We start from the raw sequence: 20932 nt of genomic DNA on the forward strand, positions 1-20932 counted from the left end.
ATAGCAGGCCCTCCTGTAAACGTCACAGAGAATGTTGAAAACGAGTCACGTGTAGAGCAGAAGTCTGTGCCGGAACGCCAAGGTACAGACAGTTAAGAAGGGTGCTGATGAAGTTCGTGTGTACAGTATAAACAATGAGGTAACAAGTATGGTGGTTAATCGTGTCAACGATGAGTCAGCCGATGTACCTGTGGGCTGTGTAAACGACACAGAAGAAGAGTCACAGCCTGCAGAGGGAATGGTTGTGGACATAGGCTAATACGGAAACCTTTGAAAAGGTCCTTTTTAAATCCTGGGAAGGAGGATAAGGGCAGCAAGGTGTTAGTGGTACAAGCGGAAAATAGTCCCAATGATGTTGATAGTGAGCAAAGTGGTGAGAGTGGGGCCTGCTCATGCCACCTGCTCACGATGAAAACAAAGGGATTTCTGAAAGCAGAGATCAAACCTGCAAAAGCAAATTGATCACTGATGGTGATATTAATGGGGATGTCTCCACCTTCCCGCTTGAGGAGAATGAGGATGAGGAGGCTAAAGTAGACGATGATCGAGCAGGTTGCACAGAAGCAAAGCAAGCCGCTGAAGCACAATCGACTGACGATGATGAATCATATGTAATGGCTGATGATCTTCCTTCTCCTTTGCGGGAAGCTTTGAGTGCATCTCAAGAGGAAGGTGAGCACTTTGAAGTGGCTAAAGAAAACATTGTTAGGTTTCTGAAAGAAACCTTTAGACAACGTAACGTGTGAATCGAAGATCATTTCCCCAATATTCTGGCCTTCATTTCAGCTGCAAAGCCTTTGCTGCAAGGGAAGGACCTTAAGGAACCTGAATTTCAGTGCTTAAAGGCCCAGTCACACCTTGACGTTTTAGCCAGCTTATGCCGATTTTTGCAAAAAATTGTGTAAAACGCTGGTACACGTTGAATACGTTATGGGTACGTTTTGTATATGTTAAGACCACGCTGAAAAACACTGCCATAAGTGGTAGTACGCTGACTTTAAACGTTGAACTTTTGGGTTTTCCTCAAATTTTTTCATGCTTGAAATTTTATGACGTATGCCGGCGTATGACTCACACGTTCCGCTACGCTGGCCATAAGTTGTAGGCACGTTATGCGATCGTTGACACACGTTGAAACACGTTGAAACACGTTACTTGGAAGTTACTCATAAGTCGAAACACGTGGAGGTAATGTTTAGCGTACCCGAAACTTATTTCTAACCTATGAGTAACGTTTTGTAAGCACGCTACATGAACGTTGTTCACACTTTGCAACACGTTACTTGAAAGTACTACTAATACGAATACTATTACTACTACTACTACTACTACTACTACTACTACTACTACTACTACTACTACTACCACCAACATCGACATCACTAAATTCTCTCGAACTACACTTCCGAACTACACTTGACACTTCCAATTTTCAGGCGGTTATGATTTAAATCGGTGAGCGGCAGGTTTTTAACAGAGAACGCCACGAGTTCGTCGGCGATACGAGCAGCGCACTATGACTAAGTTAAACTATCGTTGGGCATAGGTTGTGAACGACGACAACAGGCTTATATATACCAACATTCGTTGGTATAAGTTATCTTTAACACAACGAAATGTTCTGTGCCCGTTACTAATACGTTATGCATACGACCAACACGTTATGAATATGACCAAAACTTTAAAAAAAAAACCTCAAAACTTCAGCGTATGCCAACGTTTTACGTGCGTTTTTATACGTTGCCATTCCTGGCTAAAACGTCAAGGTGTGACTGGGCCTTAAGGAAAGCTGTTACAAGGCAAACAAGGAACTAAATGAGGAAAGTGACTTAATTCCACAAAATAATCAATAATGGATTTGAACATTATATCTCTGAATATAAATGGAGGTAGTTCCACCTTACGGAAAGTACAAACCCTTCAAGCAATTGAGAAAGCAAAAGCTGATATTATTTTATTACAAGAAACCCACACTATGAATACTCAGGTAGCTGATTGGGCGAAACTATTTAAGGGGCGGTGGTTAAGCGGGTTTCCTACACCTCGAGCCGGCGTTGCCATCTGCCTAAGTCACAGGTTGTGTGCTCACCAGGTTTCCTTCAAGGAAATCTATAACGAGCATTTGATATCAGTAGTTTCTTAACAACACTCAAAAGATTGTTATCCCAAATGTATACGCACCAAGTGATCCCATGGAGAGGAAAATCTTCTTTTCCACATTACGGGACGAAGTAAAAACTTTGGATGCAACTTCTTTTATTTGTATTGTGGGAGATTTTAACTGTGCAATTTGTCCTTTAATTGATAGGAATGGCCATGAACCGCATGTTGCCTCCACAAAAGTGTTTGAAGATGCCATCAAAAATCACCGGTTTAAGGATGTGTGGAGGTCGTGACATCCACTTTTGCAGTGTTACACATTGTGCAGATGTAATGATGGCATTATGTCAATGGCAAGACTTGACAGGTTTCACGTAAATAAAGCTAATGTTAAATATTGTGTCTTCAACTCAAATTGTGCCGACTGGGTTTACTGATCACAGTCTAATCTCAATGTCTTTCAAATTACCCTTTCCACCCTGTGGTAGTGCTTATTGGTCTCTCAATACTCGTCTCTTGCAAGACAAGGGTTTCAATGATGCCTTTCGAGACGTGTGGGAGAAAATTCGATCTTCTCGATCTGATTTTGATAGTCTCCGGTTGTGGTGGGATATTTCAAAAACCCAAATAAAAACTTTTTGCCAACAATACAGTTTATACAGTACCAAAAGGCAGTCAATATCAATTGACCGGTTAAAACGGGAAATAGTATTCCGAGAACAGAACAATGATGAGGTTGGGAAAGACACAGGTGACCAATTAATATTGGCTAAGAAAGCATCGCTCGAGGAGATGGTACGGCAACAAGCAATAGGTACCTTGGTAAGAATGTGAATGAGCTATTTAACATTGGATATGCCAAAAAAGGACTTCTTTAAATTAGAGACCTCTCTAAAAAGGTCACAACAAATTCACAGTTTTCTCACTCCCAACGGGTCCCTGGTAACCTCTCAGCAAGTGATCAGGTGCACACTGAGGGATTTCTATTCTCAGTTGTATTCTCCTCAGAATGTGGACAATGAGGTGATGCAGGAATTAATTCCTGGGCTCCCGAATGTCAAGGAGGATGAGCAACGCGTGCTTGACTCCCCAATTTCGGCAAATGAACTTGAAGCAGCTGTGAGGAGCCTGAAAGATGGAAAAGCCTCTGGAATAGATGGCTTGCCAGGGGAATTCTGTGAGACTTTTTGGAACATTGTGGGACCTGATTTACTCGACGTTCTTGATGAAAGCATCCATGATGGAGACCTTCCGGTGTCCTGCAGAAGAGCGGTCGTATGTTTACTGCCAAAATCTGGGAACCCTCAACTGGTGGAGAACTGGCGACCGGTATCTTTACTGTGTGATGATAAAAAAATTCTCTTTAAAGTACTTCCAAATAGCATGAAAACTGTTATCAGCTCTGTTATAGATCCAGACCAAACTTCTTGTGTGTCTGGAAGATCTATCCATGACAATATATTTTTGGTAGGAGACATTATTTCGTGCAATAAGCACCTGTGTGATGATTTTGGATGACTGTTTCTTGATCAAGCTAAGGCCTTTGATCGTGTTGATCACAAATACCTCTTTTCTGTTTTGAAAGGAATGGATTTTGGTGAAACTTTCATCTCTTGTGTGAAACTCCTATATACCAAAACTCATTGTTTGTTGAAAGTTAATAATAGGTTATGTTCTCCCTTTCCTTTTCAACGGAGTATCCAGCAAGGTTGTCCTCTTTCTGGTCTTTCATATATTATTGCTCTTGAGCCACTCCTGCTATCAATGAGACAGCAAATACCTCAGGGAATGAGAAGTGTAGAAGGAGCAAGATTTGTGCAGATGGCATATGCTGATGATGTCTGTGTTTTAATTAAAAGTACAAACGATGTCACTGCTTTACAGCGTTGCCTGAGAAATTTCTCTGCGGCCTCCTCTGGTAGGATAAATTGGAATAAAAGTACAGCATTATGGTGTGGGAAAAGTGACCTTTCGTGCATTACCACCATCACTCCCACAGAACTTGGTCTGGAGAACGGACGGAGTTAAATATTGTTACGTTTGAGGGGGGGTATGCATTCAAAGGGTAATTAGGATGTTTAATTAGGTATGCCATGCTGTTCGAGTTTACCAGGATCTCGATGTAATAAGTAGCAATTCAGTGGTGATAAGTTGTCTAGTAAATGTTCATTTCTTCAAGGGGGGAAATGATAATTGTCACGTAATTAGATAGGGACACGGGATAGGGTAAGTGTCTGCGTAAACCCCTTTTTGGTATTCTCTGAAGACTGGCCGTGACGTCAGAGGACAGTGCAGCGGATGGCTCCGCCCCGTGATCACGATTGGCGGAAGGCAATGGCAGTGGACCAATAAACGGCTCGATGGGAGTGACGTGGGCAGAAGGATAAAAAGGTTCTGTTGAGGGTCGGAAAGGAAGAGGAAGAAGATTACATCCAAGAAGATCGTGGTTTTTTTGGGTGTGGAAGCTGTGGCGGCAGAGAGCGTCCTTGTTGTTGTGCTGAGTCGATCGTGTTCTTGATCGTGTCTGGGAGCCTTGCCGAGCCTCGTGCCTCGCTTTGGTTGGCTCTGTTGACTCTGAGTATGGGGTCGAACGGCGGGCGGACCTGCCTCCCTCTCCTGCTCGCGGTTTGGCGCCGGAGCTGGTTCCCTGGCGGCTGTTGGCGGACTTGGGCCAGGACCAGGGGGTCCACAGCACCGCGGTTTCTCCTGCCCCCCCCCCCCCCGGGCGAGAGCAAGGCCGGCTCGTCCGACGCCGATCCGGGGACAGTTGCGTCCACACCACGGTCCAGCCTGACCACCAGAAATAGCTACGGTGTGTGTGTGTGTGTGTGTGTGTGTGTGTGTGTGTGTGTGTGTGTGTGTGTGTGTGTGTGTGTGTGTGTGTGTGTGTGTGTGTGTGAACTTGGTGCTTTAGAGGGATTGAGAACTGTATATTCATTGGAATTGTCTGTTTTTTTCCCCACGCTCGATCCCACACCATCCCGTCGAATCGCCCCGGATCCCTCTTCTTGCCGGGTCTCGTTATTTCTGGTAATCGTAAGAAACAAATAAACATCATCAACTCAGTGAAAAGTGACTCGTGCCACCTTCCTCGTCCCGTTTGCGGTAAAGCGATTGGAACCGCCATGTTTGGGTTATAAACAAATAAATCGCCTCCATCGTTTCGGCTCATTCTACGTTGGCGGGACTGTTCAAGTCCCGTGGACGTCACATTGGTGTCAGGGTGTTGGATGTTCGAACCCCTCTAAATTATATACCAGGATTAAAATCTCGCCACGAATTGGAATCTAAAATTACTACAGAAAAGCGCGCGAGCGCGGGAAAATTTTGGCGGGATTTTTCAAATTTAAATTAATTGGCGGCAAACGGGACTTCTGCATCATGGCGGATGTGCAGACGTTTGAGGAGGAAGGCCACGTGTCTGGCAGCGAGTCGGGGGAAGAAGGGAGAGATGGGGGTAGGGTTGGAACCTCCCCCATTCCGAGCGTGGGCCGTGCTTCATCGCCCGTAACGGAGCCGGCAGCGCCGGAAACCAGCACGATGACGATCTGGACAATGTTGGAACGTTTAATGAGTGCAATTACAGCACAGGGGGCAAAAATTACGGCACAGAGGGCAGAAATGACGGCACAGGGGGCACAATTGGCAGAAATGACGGCACAAATGGAAAATCAATTCGTGACACAGAGGGCAGAAATGACAGATCAATTTGGGGTAATGGGGGTACAGTTGGGTGCACGGATTGATTTAATGAGGGATGAATTGGGGGAAAAGATGGAGAAAATGAAAACTGAGATGCAGGCGTGTGTGGATGTTAAATTGGGGGAAATACAAAGTAAATTCGAGGATAGATTGGAGGAAACAAAGGTAAAAATTACATTGGAGGGGGAAAATATACCAAAAAATTGGTAGATAAAATTGATGCAACGAACATTCGGGTTGATAAAGTGGATGAAAGCCTGGAACGTCATCGTGCCTGTGTGGATGCTCGTATGCAGCTGCAAGTAGAAGAGTGGGGAGAGCTGAGGAAGCAAGGGATGAATTTGGCGGAGGAGGTAAAAGGATTGGAAGCTCGTTTGGACGAACATGATAAAATTATGAGCCAAGATGAAGTCTTGGATAAAGGCCTGGTAGAGCCGTCTTTTGTAAGTAGAGTGTCCAGGTTGGTTGAGGAGCAGCTACAAACTCGCGACGGAGCCTTGGAGGAGGTTGTGCAGGCCCAGAAGATCCTGCGGGAAGAGGTGAATCGGTCCATTCAACGTTTGGAACAGGAGGCAAAATTGACCCATGAGACCCTCACCACAAAACATCTTTGGCCACAGTGGGCTCCGAAATTGGATACGCAGCCACAAGGGTGTTTGGTCCCTGGGCTGGATTTGGACAAGGGAGAAACTGAGAAGCGGGCCACCGTAAAAGTGATCCCCCTGGTAAATTTCGACGGGTCAGGGAGCGTTGAAGCTTTTCTGACGCAATTTGAGTGCATTTCCCGACTAAACGGGTGGAATGAGCGGGAACGTCCAGGGAATTTGGTGGCAACGTTGTGGGGACCAGCCACAGACGTGTTAAACGTGATCGCGGAGGGGATGTTGACCAGCTCCCACATTTGCGAGGCATTGAGCTGTCGGTTTGGGTTCGCGGCAAACTGTGATCTGGTGCGGGCTCAGCTCCAGCACCTCAGACTAAAGCCGGGTGAGACAGTGCTGGAGCTGGCACAGGACATTTACCAATCAGTTAGGATCGCGTATCGGGACCTAACAGTGGAGGCATGGGACAGACTGGCACTAGAGAAATTTTTAGCTGCTCTTCCTGACCCTGAGGTCCGAGCGCTGGTGGAGTTACAGGATCCACCCACCGTTCACCGAGCGGCCGAGTGCGCGGCCAGGCTGGCCTCGTGGAGGCGGCCGGGTCGGGTGCCCGAGAGGCCATCGGTGACGGTCCGACAGGCGGAGATCCAGGATCAAGGAGAGGGGCTGGGAGAAATTGGTATTCCCCAAATGTTTCAGGAAATTTGCCAGAAACTGTCAAGTTTGATAAGGGGTAATTCGGTAGTTGATGCGCCAAAGCGGCGGGGTCCAGCCCAGCCAAAAGAGCAATTTGATTATGGCCAAGGGGGTCCGGAACCGCACGAGACATTTCACCGATACTCACGGGGGCCTTTTATGGGGAGTTGTTTCCGGTGCGGGCGAAGAGGACACATGCAACGATATTGCCGGTACCCGGCGATGGAGGGACCCTCCAATAGACTTTTAGACTCGGAGAGGGTGAATCCTCCTGCTGAACCGCCAGGTCTATCCGAGATGCCCTTTCATAGGTCGGGTCCGGAGATCACTGTCGGGGGTCCAGGAGACTAGATCGGGCTGAGCATATAGGGCCATGCTCGGCTGGTGAGATTGTGGCGAAGTGCCTCCTTTGGTGAAAAAAAAATGAATTGTGGAAAAATTGACGTGGGAGTTTGTGAGTTCTGCTGGGTTTTAGAGTGACAATCGGGACAGTGGGTAATTGGAAACAAAGCGGGCACAAGTGGCTGTCCAATGGCTGGTGCGTGGATCGGGTGAGAAGTGCTGTGTGAGTTGTTTTAAGTGAAGAAGTGAAATGTATGGTGCACACATTGTTTTTTTTATCGGGCATGGTGTGGTAACAGGGAAGGTCATGGTCGGTGAAGTGTTAGAAATGCAGGTGTCACATGTAAGGCCGATGGGGTGGGGGAGTCATGTGGGTTTTGTGGGTGGGGATGATGTGCTTGTCCACAGGGATTGCTGAAGCTCACGGTGAGCGGGAATTGCGACCCCCTTCAAGGAGATTCACCACCTGGTGGCTAATGGTGACAGTGTCTGGAGGCAACTGGGAGAGGGTCTGGTTGGGCGACCAAGGCGGGTAGGACCTTGGCGACCCAGGAAGGCCAGAGGAGCCAGTGAGACCCCTTCCAGAGTGTTGTACGGGATTAGAGCTGATGGCTACCAGGGGGGGAGGGAATCAAAGGGAGCGGGGGCGGAGAAACGTCCGGGTTGGACTAAAGCTTACCTGTGGGCATGGTTGCACCTGAGATGCCCCCATCATCTTGTGGTCACCCACCCCACGGCCATGACGGGATTCAGCCTGCATGAGTAAAATGAGGACCATGACCTTGAAATGTGATGATGACCATGGTGTGAGTGTTGTGAAGATGTGTGAGTCCCACCCGATCCCACACAACTTGACAGGTGCAGCAAGGGCATGATGTCCGCATAATTTTGGGGCAAGCAAATTTGAAAATTGGCTCCCCAGGTAACGCTGGGTCTATTAGCATCCACTGGGGGAGGCGGTCAAGTGTAAATATCCTGTGAATAGTGTCGTTAAGGCTTAGAGTAGGAATGTAAAGTATAAGTGTTGTGTTTTTGTGGAACCTTTTGTTTCCCCTCCCCAGATCACTGGAAGAGTGCTGGGCAAGAGCGATGATCCAGAAGATGGAGTGCAACTTCGCTCAGTGCTCTCAAGTGATAAAATAAAAAAATTAAAAAAAAAAATGAATGATTGTTTAGGCGAGGATAAGGCCATAAGGGGGTAGTACATTAAGCAGGATAGGGAAGTTAGCTGCGACTCGCTGCCCATTGCCCCTCCTACTTTATTTCATTAGGTTAATTAGGTGTGAGTCAGTAAGTGTTAAGGCTGGTACGGTAGCGCCTGTGATATACCTTGCAGGAGCTGCGGTACCAGAGGAGGGGGCAGTGTTACGTTTGAGGGGGGGTATGCATTCAAAGGGTAATTAGGATGTTTAATTAGGAATGCCATGCTGTTCGAGTTTACCAGGATCTCGATGTAATAAGTAGCAATTCAGTGGTGATAAGTTGTCTAGTAAATGTTCATTTCTTCAAGGGGGAAAATGATAATTGTCACGTAATTAGATAGGGACACGGGATAGGGTAAGTGTCTGCGTAAACCCCTTTTTGGTATTCTCGGAAGACTGGCCGTGACGTCAGAGGACAGTGCAGCGGATGGCTCCGCCCCGTGATCACGATTGGCGGAAGGCAATGGCAGTGGACCAATAAACGGCTCGATGGGAGTGACGTGGGCAGAAGGATAAAAAGGTTCTGTTGAGGGTCGAAAAGGAAGAGGAAGAAGATTACATCCAAAAAGATTGTGGTTTTTTTGGGTGTGGAAGCTGTGGCGGCAGAGAGCGTCCTTGTTGTTGTGCTGAGTCGATCGTGTTCTTGATCGTGTCTGGGAGCCTTGCCGAGCCTCGTGCCTCGCTTTGGTTGGCTCTGTTGACTCTGAGTATGGGGTCGAACGGCGGGCGGACCTGCCTCCCTCTCCTGCTCGCGGTTTGGCGCCGGAGCTGGTTCCCTGGCGGCTGTTGGCGGACTTGGGCCAGGACCAGGGGGTCCACAGCACCGCGGTTTCTCCTGCCCCCCCGGCGAGAGCAAGGCCGGCTCGTCCGACGCCGATCCGGGGACAGTTGCGTCCACACCACGGTCCAGCCTGACCACCAGAAATAGCTACGTTTTGTGTGTGTGTGTGTGTGTGTGTGTGTGTGAACTTGGCGCCTTAGAGGGATTGAGAACTGTATATTCATTGGAATTGTCTGTGTTTTTTCCCCACGCCCGATCCCACACCATCCCGTCGAATCGCCCCGGATCCCTCTTCTTGCCGGGTCTCGTTATTTCTGGTAATCGTAAGAAACAAATAAACATCATCAACTCAGTGAAAAGTGACTCGTGCCACCTTCCTCGTCCCGTTTGCGGTAAAGCGATTGGAACCGCCATGTTTGGGTTATAAACAAATAAATCGCCTCCATCGTTTCGGCTCATTCTACGTTGGCGGGACTGTTCAAGTCCCGTGGACGTCACAATATCTTGGTGTGGACCTTGGCAATCATGAGATGGAGATGAAAAATTTGGAAGGAGTTTTGGAACAAATTAAGTGCAGACTGAAACCATGGGAGGGACTGTAGAAGTCCTTTTCATTTAAAAGTCGTACTCTTGTTATCAATAATTTGATTGCAACAAAATTATGGTACAGAATCACTGTTCTGCAGCCATCAAATCTACTAATTATGGCTATACAGCGAATGCTGGTAAATTTATTTTGGAGTGGATACCATTGGTTACAACTTGAGATACTGTACTATCCCTGGAAGGAAGGTGGCCAAGGTGTTATCAACATCTTTGGTCGGATTGTGGCCTTTTGATTGCAGTCTCTGCAGAAACTGCTGTTCACTGAACAGCTAACCTGGTGACCATTTGCTTTTTTTTCTCCTGCAACAAGCTGGTAAACTGAGATATGATCGGCATCTTTTTTGATGGATCTCGAGCACGTAAACTTTGTTTCTCTTTCGAAGTTCTATCGTAGTTTACTGGATATTTGGAAAAAGTTTGATGTCCATCGGCTGCTTGAGGCATATAATTGCAGAATGTTCCTTCAAGAACCCCTTTTTTTCAACAATATTTTCCTTGGTATTCCTCACAGTCATGTCATGATTCAAAAATGTATCCAAGGAGGAATCAATAAGGTGTGTGACTTGAGAGACATATCTGGGGTTAAGTGGAAACCTGTTGGTCTGGTAGCATCCGCAGTTGGTTCTAGGTGTTGGTATCATTGGGGATTTCTGGTTTACCTTTCCCGAGATCAAAGTACTCCTTTCTTCTTCTTCTTTTCGGTTGGAGATTGAACACCCCCCCCCCCCTTTTCATCTTGTAACTTCTCCCTGTACTCCACTTTGGCTTCATATGTGTACCTTACCCATACATGGTGCATAAGCAGAGATACAGTGGAGGTTGGCACACTGGGCCCTCCCCTCCAACACATTTGTTCACCATATGAATAATTCGCTGACAGAAATATGTCCTTTCTGTGATCAGAAGGAGGACTTGTTTCATGCTTTTGTGAAGTGTTGTCGACTAACTTCTCTTTTTCTTCTACTTGATCATCTTTTTCACCAATTTTCCTTTTCCTTTAGTTTGCACATGTTTATTTATGGTGTACCCTTTAAACTTATTTGTAGAGATGTGGGTGTTCTTTTAAATTTTCTGGGAACTGTTGCAAAATATGCAATCCACAAATCTAGGAAGATTAAAATCGTCAATGGTCACGGATCAGATGTTATCTCCATTTTGAAAGGCTTTGTCTCAACATGACTTAGGTTGGAATTTGATTTCTTTTTGAGCAATCAAAATGTTAAACTGTTTGAGAGAAAATGGTGCATTGCAAATGTTTTGTGTTTTGTGAAGAATTCAGAACTTGTAATAACTTCATAATTTTCTTTAAACTGTGAGTTTTTTTTGTTGTTGTTGAATTCTGTATTATTGTAAATATGTATTATACTGTGTATGCCTGAATGGAATAAATGAGGATTCAAATTCAAATCTCTATCTCTATCTCTATCTCTATCTCTATCTCTATCTCTATCTCTATCTCTATCTCTATCTCTATCTCTATCTCTATCTCTATCTCTATCTCTATCTCTATCTCTATCTCTATCTCTATCTCTATCTCTATCTCTCTCTCTCTCTCTCTCTCTCTCTCTCTCTCTCTCTCTCTCTCTCTCTCTCTCTCTCTCTCTCTCTCTATATATATCTCTATATCTCTCTCTCTATATATCTCTATATATCTCTATATATCTCTATATATCTCTATATATCTCTATATATCTCTATATATCTCTATCTATATCTCTCTATCTCTCTATCTCTCTATCTCTCTATCTCTCTATCTCTCTATCTCTCTATCTCTCTATCTCTCTATCTCTCTATCTCTCTATCTCTCTATCTCTATCTCTATACATCTCTATACATCTCTATACATCTCTATACATCTCTATACATCTCTATACATCTCTATACATCTCTATACATCTCTATACATCTCTATACATCTCTATACATCTCTATACATCTCTATACATCTCTATACATCTCTATACATCTCTATATATCTCTCTATCTCTCTATCTCTCTATCTCTCTATCTCTCTATCTCTCTATCTCTATATCTCTCTTTCTCTTTCTCTCTCTCTCTCTCTATCTCTCTCTCTCTCTCTCTCTCTCTCTCTCTCTCTCTCTCTCTCTCTCTCTCTCTCTCTCTCTCTCTCTCTCTCTCTCTCTCTCTCTCTATCTCTCTATCTCTCTATCTATACATCTCTCCACGTCTCTCTATCTATACATCTCTCCACGTCTCTCTATCTATACATCTCTCCACGTCTCTCTATCTCTCCACGTCTCTCTATCTATACATCTCTCCACGTCTCTCTATCTCTCCACGTCTCTCTATCTCTCTATCTCTCTATCTCTCTATCTCTCTATCTCTCCACGTCTCTCTATCTCTCCACGTCTCTCTATCTCTCCACGTCTCTCTATCTCTCTATCTCTCCACGTCTCTCTATCTCTCCACGTCTCTCTATCTCTCTATCTCTCCACGTCTCTCTATCTCTCCACGTCTCTCTATCTCTCCACGTCTCTCTATCTCTCTATCTCTCTATCTCTCTATCTCTCCACGTCTCTCTATCTCTCTATCTCTCCACGTCTCTCTATCTCTCTATCTCTCCACGTCTCTCTATCTCTCTATCTCTCCACGTCTCTCTATCTCTCTATCTCTCTATCTCTCTATCTCTCTATCTATCTCTCCACGTCTCTCTATCTCTCTATCTATCTCTCCACGTCTCTCTATCTCTCCACGTCTCTCTATCTCTCTATCTCTCCACGTCTCTCTATCTCTCTATCTCTCCACGTCTCTCTATCTCTCTATCTCTCCACGTCTCTCTATCTCTCTATCTCTCCACGTCTCTCTATCTCTCTATCTCTCTATCTCTCTATCTCTCTATCTCTCCACGTCTCTCTATCTCTCTATCTCTCCACGTCTCTCTATCTCTCTATCTCTCCACGTCTCTCTATCTCTCCACGTCTCTCTATCTCTCTATCTCTCCACGTCTCTCTATCTCTCCACGTCTCTCTATCTCTCTATCTCTCCACGTCTCTCTATCTCTCCACGTCTCTCTATCTCTCTATCTCTCCACGTCTCTCTATCTCTCCACGTCTCTCTATCTCTCTATCTCTCCACGTCTCTCTATCTCTCTATCTCTCCACGTCTCTCTATCTCTCTATCTCTCCACGTCTCTCTATCTCTCTATCTCTCCACGTCTCTCTATCTCTCTATCTCTCTATCTCTCTATCTCTCCACGTCTCTCTATCTCTCTATCTCTCCACGTCTCTCTATCTCTCTATCTCTCTATCTCTCCACGTCTCTCTATCTCTCTATCTCTCCACGTCTCTCTATCTCTCTATCTCTCCACGTCTCTCTATCTCTCTATCTCTCTATCTCTCCACGTCTCTCTATCTCTCTATCTCTCTATCTCTCCACGTCTCTCCACGTCTCTGTCTCTGATGTATCAAGAATTAGCCTTGAATTGTGAATCAGCTTCCCATTGGGATAAAATAAAATTTTCAAATGTAAAGCATTCAGAGTGAGGACAAAATGGTCACGTGAAGGTTTTATAAGCAATTTGATCTGAATATGTAGAAAATAGACATAATTTGATGTTGCGCCATCGAGTGAGAGGCATTCTGTCCATTTTAAGTCTTTGCTAACTCTAACTTTGACCTCAAAACTCAAGAGCATTTGTCCTCAATCTGTAAGGCCAGGACAGTTGTGGGGGCATGCGGCAGAGCAGCAAATCGCTGCATCCACTTTCCGCCGTACTCAAGGGGCCTCCGTCTAAGCCATCCCCCAAGCAGATGCCTAGCCCATCCCCATCTCCTTGAGATGTTGATAACCACGAGGTGTGTGGTCATCCCACTGGCCTCCTGCACTCACAAGGCTCCCTCGTTGAGAGAATCTGGTGAGCAGGATCAGTGTTCAGAAAATAGCCACATGTCCGAACAGCTACAACTGATGCTCAGGGACTATGCAGGTGACAAATGCGCAAATCCACCATCAACGGAGGTGCATACATACTTGGACCAACCTTGATATAAATCCCTTCAGCTGTTTTCAAGTATCACATTTTTTTCCTGTTATAACCTCTGGCCTTTGACGTCTCACTCCCAAAATCTCGTCATTTCATCGTTGCATCATCATATATACGTCTTCCAAGTTTGGTCAAAATCCCGTCAATGGTTCACAAATTTGTGCGGAAACATAATTTTTAACCAAATGAGACCTCTCACGCTTGACCTCTTCACCCCATTATCTCATAAATTAATATTTACATCACCACACAAACTTGTAACAAGTTTCACGAAAATCCCTTCAGTTATTCTTTGGTGTGTGCGGAAACGAAAACCTGTCATGGACGGACTCATGTAGGCACATTCAGATGGACGGAGAGCCGGATGGACAACCCAAAAACATAACTCCTCCTTTCACAAAAAATACCAAGGAAAGTCTTGAAGAGTTATCTGTGTGAGAGGTCATGCAAAAGGTGTTAGAAATGGCAATTTTGGATGTCAAGACCAGTTTCTAAAAGTGGTTGTTGTGATGGTATTGAAAGTATTGCTCAAGGACAACAAAGACCACAACTACTTGTCAATGTGAACTCCTTCTTTTTATTCTTTCTTTTTCCTTCACAGATCCATCGCCTCCTCTCCAACTCCGTGTTGCAACGCAAAACTCAACAACTCTCTCCATCTCCTGGACAAGCCCTGAAGATACAAACAAAGACCATTATGAATATAAAGTATTGTTGTCCAAGAACATGGAATTGGGAACAAATATAACAATAGGGCAAACAAACTACACCTTTACAAACCTCGCACCTGGAACAGACTACAACGTGTCTGTGTCATCACTCCACCATGAGAGAAAAATCCAAGCTGCAGTGATACTTGCTACAACGGGTAGGTTACGTGAATACTTGATTGTAAACATGAAAAAGTAAGAAGTTTTTAAATGACTTACACCCTTTAGTGTGGACCTGTGGTGTTGGATTTTTCAGAGAGCGGTAACTGGATCAAGAACTGGCCTTGAATGAAGAAATCATTTTCCATTGGGATAAAATATAGTTTTTAAATGTAAACCATTCAGAGTGAGGACAAAGTGGTCACATGAAGGTTTTGTGAACAATTTTATTTGAATATGTGGAAACGAGAGATAATTTGATGTCACGACATCGAACGATATGCCTCCGTCCACATTAACTCTTTGCTTACTCGAACTTTGACCTCAAACCTCAAGACCAGTAGACCTCAATATCTAATCTGTACATATATATCATAGTACATGTACTGAGTTTAGTTCAAATTCCATCGCTAATGGTATCACATTAACAGGAGTAAAAATGTGTCCCCTGGCACTTGACCTTTTAATGAAAAACCATCTATCATGGATGGATGTATTGATGGAGGTGGACACCCACTTCCACCAAGTTTGATTTAAATATCTTCAGCTGTTTTCAAGTCTCACATTTTTTTCCTGTTATAACCTCTGACCTTTCACATCTCACTGCCAAAATCTAAACGGTTTACCATCACATCAAAATAAACACGCGTTCCAAGTTTGGTGAAAACCCCATCACGGGTTCACAATGTAATGCGGTCACAAATTTTTCATCAAATGGGACCTCTGACATTTGACCTCTTGACTCCATTATCTCATAAATTAATGTTTACATCACCGCACAAACTTGTGCCAAGTTTCACTAAAATCCCTTCAGATGTTCTTTGGTGGTCACGAAAAAGAAAACCTGTCATGGACGGACTCATGCATGGACGGACAGCCGGATGAACAACCCAAAAACATAACTCCTCCATTGACAAAAAATACCAAGGAATGTCTTGAAGAATTATCTGTGCAAGAGGTCATGCAAAAGGTGTTAGAAATGGCACTTTTGGATGTCAAGACCAGTTTCATAAAGTGGTTGTTGTGATGGTATTGAAAGTATTGCTCAAGGACAACAAAGACCACAACTACTTGTTAATGTGAACTCCTTTTCCTTCTTTCTTTTTCCTTCACAGATCCATCGCCTCCTCTCCAACTCCGTGTTGCAATGCAAAACTCAACAACTCTCTCCATCTCCTGGACAAGCCCTGAAGATACAAACAAAGACCATTATGAATATAAAGTGTTGTTGTCCAAGAACATGGAATTGGGAACAAATATAACAATAGGGCAAACAAACTACACCTTTACAAACCTCTCACCTGGAACAGACTACAAGGTGTCTGTGTCATCACTCTACCATGAGAGAAAAAGCCAAGCTGCAGTGATACTTGCTACAACGGGTAGGTTACGTGAATACTTGATTGTAAACATGAAAAAGTAAGAAGTTTTGAAATGACTTACACCCTTTAGTGTGGACGTGTAGTGTTGGATTTTTCAGAGAGCGGTTACTGGATCAAGAACTGGCCTTGAATTAAGAAATCATTTTCCATTGGAATAAAATATCGTTTTTAAATGTAAACCATTCAGAGTGAGGACAAAGTGGTCACATGAAGGTTTTGTGAGCAATTTGATTTGAATATGTGGAAACGAGAGATAATTTGATGTCACGACTTCGACCGATATGACCCAGTCCATGTTAACTCTTTGATTACTCTAACTTTGACCTCAAACCTCAAGACCAGTAGACCTCAATATCTAATCTGTACATATATATCATGGTACAGGTACTGAGTTTAGTTCAAATTCCATCGCTAATGGTATGACATTAACAGGAGTTAAAATGTGTCCCCTGACACTTGACCTTTTAATGAAAAACCATCTATCATGGATGGATGTATTGATGGAGGTTGACACCCGCTTCCACCAAGTTTGATTGAAATATCTTCAGCTGTTTTCAAGTATGACATTGTTTTCCTGTTATAACCTCTGACCTTTCACATCTCACTGCCAAAATCTAATCAGTTTACCATCACATCAAAATAAACACGCGTTCCAAGTTTGATGAAAACCCCATCACGGGTTCACAATGAAATGCGGTCACAAATTTTTCATCAAATGGGACCTCTGACATTTGACCTCTTGACCCCATTATCTCATAAATTAATGTTTACATCACCACACAAACTTGTGCCAAGTTTCACTAAAATCCCTTCAGATGTTCTTTGGTTGTCATGAAAAAGAAAACCTGTCATGGACGGATTCATGCATGCACGTTCAGATGGACGGACAGACAGATGAACAACCCAAAAACATAACTCCTCCATTGACAAAAACTACCAAGGAATGTCTTGAAGAATTATCTGTGCAAGAGGTCATGCAAAAGGTGTTAGAAATGGCACTTTTGGATGTCAAGACCAGTTTCATAAAGTGGTTGTTGTGATGGTATTGAAAGTATTGCTCAAGGACAACAAAGACCACAACTACTTGTTAATGTGAACTCCTTCTTTTCCTTTTCCTTCACAGATCCATCGCCTCCTCTCCAACTCCGTGTTGCAATGCAAAACTCAACAACTCTCTCCATCTCCTGGACAAGCCCTGAAGATACAAACAAAGACCATTCTGAATATAAAGTGTTGTTGTCCAAGAACATGGAATTGGGAACAAATATAACAATAGGGCAAACAAACTACACCTTTACAAACCTCTCACCTGGAACAGACTACAACGTGTCTGTGTCATCACTCTACCATGAGAGAAAAAGCCAAGCTGTAGTGATACTTGCTACAACGGGTAGGTTACGTGAATACTTGATTGTAAACATGAAAAAGTAAGAAGTTTTGAAATGACTTCCACCCTTTAGTGTGGACCTGTGGTGTTGGATTTTTCAGAGAGCGGTTACTGGATCAAGAACTGGCCTTGAATTAAGAAATCATTTTCCATTGGGATAAAATATAGTTTTTAAATGTAAACCATTCAGAGTGAGGACAAAGTGGTTACATGAAGGTTTTGTGAGCAATTTGATTTGAATATGTGGAAACGAGAGATAATTTGATGTCACGACATCGACCGAAATGCCTCCGTCCACGTTAACTCTTTGATTACTCTAACTTTGACCTCAAACCTCAAGACCAGTAGACCTCAATATCTAATCTGTACATATATATCATGGTACATGTACTGAGTTTAGTTCAAATTCCATCGCTAATGGTATGACATTAACTGGAGTTAAAATGTGTCCCCTGGCACTTGACCTTTTAATGAAAAACCATCTATCATGGATGGATGTATTGATGGAGGTTGACACCCACTTCCACCAAGTTTGATTTAAATATCTTCAGCTGTTTTCAAGTATCACATTTTTTTCCTGTTATAACTTCTGACCTTTCACATCTCACTGCCAAAATCGAAACAGTTTACCATCACATCAAAATAAACACGCGTTCCAAGTTTGGTGAAAACCCCATCACGGGTTCACAATGTAATGCGGTCACAAATTTTTCATCAAGTGGGACCTCTGACATTTGACCTCTTGACTCCATTATCTCATAAATTAATGTTTACATCACCACACAAACTTGTGCCAAGTTTCACTAAAATCCCTTCAGATGTTCTTTGGTTGTCACGAAAAAGAAAACCTGTCATGGACGGATTCATGCATGCACGTTCAGATGGACGGACAGACAGATGAACAACCCAAAAACATAACTCCTCCATTGACAAAAACTACCAAGGAATGTCTTGAAGAATTATCTGTGCAAGAGGTCATGCAAAAGGTGTTAGAAATGGCACTTTTGGATGTCAAGACCAGTTTCATAAAGTGGTTGTTGTGATGGTATTGAAAGTATTGCTCAAGGACAACAAAGACCACAACTACTTGTTAATGTGAACTCCTTCTTTTCCTTCTTTCTTTTTCCTTCACAGATCCATCGCCTCCTCTCCAACTCCGTGTTGCAAGGCAAAACTCAACAACTCTCTCCATCTCCTGGACAAGCCCTGAAGATACAAACAAAGATCATTCTGAATATAAAGTGTTGTTGTCCAAGAACATGGAATTGGGAACAAATATAACAATAGGGCAAACAAACTACACCTTCACAAACCTCTCACCTGGAACAGACTACAACGTGTCTGTGTCATCACTCTACCATGAGAGAAAAAGCCAAGCTGCAGTGATACTTGCTACAACGGGTAGGTTACGTGAATACTTGATTGTAAACATGAAAAAGTATGAAGTTTTGAAATGACTTACACCCTTTAGTGTGGACCTGTGGTGTTGGATTTTTCAGAGAGCGGTTACTGGATCAAGAACTGGCCTTGAATTAAGAAATCATTTTCCATTGGAATAAAATATCGTTTTTAAATGTAAACCATTCAGAGTGAGGACAAAGTGGTCACATGAAGGTTTTGTGAGCAATTTGATTTGAATATGTGGAAACGAGAGATAATTTGATGTCACGACTTCGACCGATATGACCCAGTCCATGTTAACTCTTTGCTTACTCTAACTTTGACCTCAAACCTCAAGACCAGTAGACCTCAATATCTAATCTGTACATATATATCATGGTACAGGTACTGAGTTTAGTTCAAATTCCATCGCTTATGGTATCACATTAACAGGAGTTAAAATGTGTCCGCTGACACTTGAACTTTTAATGAAAAACCATCTATCATGGATGGATGTATTGATGGAGGTTGACACCCACTTCCACCAAGTTTGATTGAAATATCTTCAGCTGTTTTCAAGTATGACATTGTTTTCCTGTTATAACCTCTGACCTTTCACATCTCACTGCCAAAATCTAATCAGTTTACCATCACATCAAAATAAACACGCGTTCCAAGTTTGGTGAAAACCCCATCACGGGTTCACAATGAAATGCGGTCACAAGTTTTTCATCAAATGGGACCTCTGACATTTGACCTCTTGACCCCATTATCTCATAAATTAATGTTTACATCACCACACAAACTTGTGCCAAGTTTCACTAAAATCCCTTCAGATGTTCTTTGGTTGTCATGAAAAAGAAAACCTGTCATGGACGGATTCATGCATGCACGTTCAGATGGACGGACAGACAGATGAACAACCCAAAAACATAACTCCTCCATTGACAAAAACTACCAAGGAATGTCTTGAAGAATTATCTGTGCAAGAGGTCATGCAAAAGGTGTTAGAAATGGCACTTTTGGATGTCAAGACCAGTTTCATAAAGTGGTTGTTGTGATGGTATTGAAAGTATTGCTCAAGGACAACAAAGACCACAACTACTTGTTAATGTGAACTCCTTCTTTTCCTTCTTTCTTTTTCCTTCACAGATCCATCGCCTCCTCTCCAACTCCGTGTTGCAAGGCAAAACTCAACAACTCTCTCCATCTCCTGGACAAGCCCTGAAGATACAAACAAAGATCATTATGAATATAAAGTGTTGTTGTCCAAGAACATGGAATTGGGAACAAATATAACAATAGGGCAAACAAACTACACCTTTACAAACCTCTCACCTGGAACAGACTACAACGTGTCTGTGTCATCTCTCTACCATGAGAGAAAAAGCCAAGCTGCAGTGATACTTGCTACAACGGGTAGGTTACGTGAATACTTGATTGTAAACATGAAAAAGTAAGAAGTTTTAAAATTACTTCCACCCTTTAGTGTGGACCTGTGGTGTTGGATTTTTCAGAGAGCGGTTACTGGATCAAGAACTGGCCTTGAATTAAGAAATCATTTTCCATTGGGATAAAATATAGTTTTTAAATGTAAACCATTCAGAGTGAGGACAAAGTGGTCACATGAAGGTTTTGTGAACAATTTGATTTGAATATGTGGAAACGAGAGATAATTTGATGTCACGACATCGACCGATATGCCTCCGTCCACATTAACTCTTTGCTTACTCTAACTTTGACCTCAAACCTCAAGACCAGTCGACGTCAATATCTAATCTGTACATATATATCATGGTACATGTACTGAGTTTAGTTCAAATTCCATCGCTAATGGTATCACATTAACAGGAGTAAAAATGTGTCCCCTGACACTTGAC

General features: G+C 43.4%; 1 protein-coding gene across 1 annotated transcript in view; it reads left to right on the forward strand.

The window, feature by feature from the left end:
- Positions 1 to 392: 392 nt before the first annotated feature.
- The window catches only part of LOC147010264 (receptor-type tyrosine-protein phosphatase H-like), a 137405-nt gene continuing 116865 nt past the window's right edge, over positions 393 to 20932 (forward strand). The window contains exons 1-10 of the mRNA XM_085861229.1: positions 393 to 672; positions 2309 to 2474; positions 2589 to 2652; positions 3109 to 3429; positions 13914 to 13977; positions 14636 to 14902; positions 16019 to 16285; positions 17409 to 17675; positions 18807 to 19073; positions 20205 to 20471. Of these exons, the coding sequence (XP_085717355.1) occupies positions 393 to 672; positions 2309 to 2474; positions 2589 to 2652; positions 3109 to 3429; positions 13914 to 13977; positions 14636 to 14902; positions 16019 to 16285; positions 17409 to 17675; positions 18807 to 19073; positions 20205 to 20471 (2230 nt within the window). The remainder of the gene's footprint in view (positions 673 to 2308; positions 2475 to 2588; positions 2653 to 3108; positions 3430 to 13913; positions 13978 to 14635; positions 14903 to 16018; positions 16286 to 17408; positions 17676 to 18806; positions 19074 to 20204; positions 20472 to 20932) is intronic.

Source organism: Eptatretus burgeri, chromosome 17, assembly GCF_056783735.1.
Source record: "Eptatretus burgeri isolate ZD-2024b chromosome 17, Ebu_testis_v1, whole genome shotgun sequence".
NCBI lineage: Eukaryota > Metazoa > Chordata > Myxini > Myxiniformes > Myxinidae > Eptatretus > Eptatretus burgeri.